The sequence below is a fragment of the Nanorana parkeri genome, unplaced genomic scaffold (genome assembly GCF_000935625.1).
Source record: "Nanorana parkeri isolate BGI_ZX_2015 unplaced genomic scaffold, ASM93562v1 scaffold1789, whole genome shotgun sequence".
Classification (NCBI taxonomy): domain Eukaryota; kingdom Metazoa; phylum Chordata; class Amphibia; order Anura; family Dicroglossidae; genus Nanorana; species Nanorana parkeri.
In genome coordinates this window covers 71922-75241 of record NW_017308057.1, presented here as the reverse complement: position 1 = coordinate 75241, position 3320 = coordinate 71922, and the positions used below count along the sequence as shown (strand labels likewise).

Here is a 3320-nt window from a genome sequence, read left to right as displayed (position 1 = left end):
ATATACACACACACACACACACACATACATATATATATATATACATACATACATACACGCGCGCACACACACACTTACTGCACCTAGTTGGAAATCAGATCAGATTTGTTCTGATTTTGAGATCTGTTTAGGCTTATAGTGCAATTTGCATTCTTATCAATCCCTTAGGTTGTGGTAAAGTTCTGCTGAGACTCAACCACATTTGGCACAGTTGGGGGACTTAGAAAGTCCCTTTTGATAAGATTTCAGTGGGAATAGGAATTCCTTATGGTAAAGGTGGAAAAACAAATACCCTGTATTCCAATTTTCCAGGAGTATTGGTATCATTTTAGAAGTATAATTGTTGCAGCCATTTAGACATGCCAGATATTCAGGTGGTGCAGTCAATAGAATATCTTAGAAAAAGGTAATATTTAGAGGTTGCTTTTGTTGGCACTCTGGGACTGAGGGGCATTGTGTCTTGTGTATTGTCAATCTCTTACTACAAGATTTGACATCCATTTAACAATATAGGATTTGCCTTGGATGAAAGCATAGATTTTATTCAAAATGATTGGACATGTTTTGTTGTTTCCGAGTAGAACAATATTTTGCATGTATCTGGGTTTATAGGTTTGTCTTATGGACACAATGAGGGGAATTTATGAAAACTGGAGCAGGCAAAATCTGGAACAGCAGTGCCGGGCAACCAATCAGCTCCTCTCTTTCATTTTCAAATCTTAACTGAAGAAACTGAAGAGAGAAGCTGATTGGTTGCCTGGGCAACTGTTGAAGATTTTGTCTGCTCCAGTTTTGAAAAATTCCCCTCAATGTCTTTTGCATACCATTCTTTGAAAGTTTGCCATCTGCATTCCTGACCAAAATCCTCATTCACGATTAGTGGCAAGAATAAGGTGGTGTGAGTATCAAAATTCTGGCTTTTTTTCAATTTGTGCTTGAGAAGCCAAAGGGAATGTAAAAGAGAATTGTTGAGTACTGTCATTTTATGTAGATAAAGCTTTGTCACGGGGTGTAGGTCAGGTTGGAGGCCATAGTCCAGTGTTATACTGGAGAATTTATTAAATAAACTATGATGTAGTAGCTTCTTACCGACAAATACAGGTAAGATACATTCGATCACGAATAAGTCCTGGAGACAAGTTTCTTACAGCATTCCTCAATGCTCTGCCAGCACAAGCCACGCTCTCACCATAGGACTGAAAGACAAAAAACAAATAGTAATACATAACATATGACAGATACAATTGTACTTAAAGTTCACAACAAAGACCTTTTCTTGGAGATTTGAGGAGTATACAACCTAAAAGCATGACAATCAAGGCCAGCATTCCTTTTGTCCCCTCCAGCATCTCCCCAGGAGGAAGTGTACAAGGAACATGCAGAAAGTGGTATGTCAGCGATGGCTCGTGACTTATGGAGATACATTCCACAATGAATTTTACAGATTCCTCACATAAATATCGCAGAGATTGACAAAATGTGGACAGAAAAAAAGCAGAAAAAAGTGCACAAAATGTTACAAAAATAGAGCTAACCAACGTTTTTTTGGTTTCAATATGACTGACACGACTTATCATGAATGCTGTGATTTATTATGCAACTTTGTCATTTTTAAATGTAACTAGGAAGCTAGTGAACTCTCTTGTTTTGCACTGTATATAATTATTAAAAGTGTTTGGGCCATACAGGATTCAATAATTCATGCATTTAGGGTTATGAAAGAATTGTGTTCTCTGGAGTTTGCATTAATGGGGTAATCACAAAAGGTACTTAGTGTACCAAAACACCCATAGCTCAGACATCCCAACCCAACTTGGCAGTCCAATGTGAGCAAAACTACAACATGGATACTACAACAGAAACAATCATTATTATCTGCATTCAGACACCAGATGAGGTATCTGGCTGTCTAATAATATTTATTTCAACAGGGCTTTTTCCACAGTATCTAACATAGCATAAATATGTTGTCTCCCTCTGCTATTCATTTTCCTCAGAACAGACTCTACAGGCCTGGGTGAGCCTTCCTAAAATCTAACAGCAATCTACAAAAAGTAGGGTCATCAACAATGTGGCTTTGATTTGACGCATGCAGTTTTCACCACCCACAGTGTCAATAAGTTAGTTTTCATCCCTACAACAGACCTATGTACAGTTCTTTGGGGTTTTTTTACTGAGCAGTCATGTACCCAGTTTTCCATCCTCCCGCTACAGCGACATATACTGTATACAATTGATGGAGGTGCCCTCCGCACACCTTTCAGCAGTCCCGGCCAACAATCAAATAAATGGTGCTCGAAGTAACTTCACGGATGGCACCGTGCAAAACACAAGATTGAAGAAAATAGGTCACCAGCACTCCATAAGTTAAAATGAATGAGTCCTTTTAATGGACAATGATGTCACAGAAATCCAACATGAGCCCAATATACTGTATACAGTTATCAACTTCCTACCACAAAAGCCATTTATACAGTAATCCTCCCACAGCAGCCGTATATATTGTATAAGGTGCCATACCACAGAAACTAAACATACACCCCTCCCTTTTCCCCCACCATCACTGGGCCTAATAGGAATCTTTATGATATTGTGCTTGGTTACATGGTTAGGAAAATTCTCTCACTTAGATCCACTTCGCTGACAAGCAACCATTGCACTGTTGGAAAGCAGGACCTGGCTGCTTCTATCTAATGCGAGGGGAAGCCGACTATAAGTCCCAAGTCAAAGAGTGAACTAGTATCAAGGTTCCGTTACCCCAGCAGTGCACAATGCTCACCTGTCTGAGAAATAGCTTTGAGTGGGGACTGACCGACTGGTAGGGGAAAATTTCCAGTCGCCATGCTAAAGTGGCAACCAAAATTTGTCCAGCCTTGCCTACAAAGCATTACGTGGAGAAAAGGAAGACAGACAGACAGAGGTGTTGTGTAACATGCTGCTGTCTACTGAGCCGATGACTTAAACACTGATGATAGTAAACATTCTCTTTTGTGCTATATATATAGTACACTGCATATAACAAAGCATGAGTGACTAAGAAGGAAAAAAAAAGGATAACATACCTTGCTGGTTGAATTGTCCACACAAATGTTTGAAATTCGTTCAGTCAGAACCTGAAGATACAAAAGAGTTATTATTTAGCTGCATTTAAATATACTTTATTAGTTACAATGACCTCCTACCTGTAGAAAAAAAAACTACCGCTCATTAAATAAGAAAAAAAAATCTTAATTAGCAAAATCATCACAAAGCTATCATACAAATGCATGTTATGAACATAATTAGACATGGTGTGTATGTGTATATATATACAATATATA

The 3320-nt window shown here is 38.5% G+C and overlaps 1 protein-coding gene across 1 annotated transcript in view; it reads right to left on the bottom strand.

Moving 5' to 3' along the window:
• RAPGEF5 (Rap guanine nucleotide exchange factor 5) overlaps window positions 1-3320 on the bottom strand; it is a 235506-nt gene that overhangs the window by 161013 nt on the left and 71173 nt on the right. The window contains exons 2-3 of the mRNA XM_018571590.1: window positions 3063-3113; window positions 1090-1196 (exon numbers count right to left, since the gene is read on the bottom strand). Coding sequence (XP_018427092.1) covers window positions 1090-1196; window positions 3063-3113 — 158 coding nt within the window. The remainder of the gene's footprint in view (window positions 1-1089; window positions 1197-3062; window positions 3114-3320) is intronic.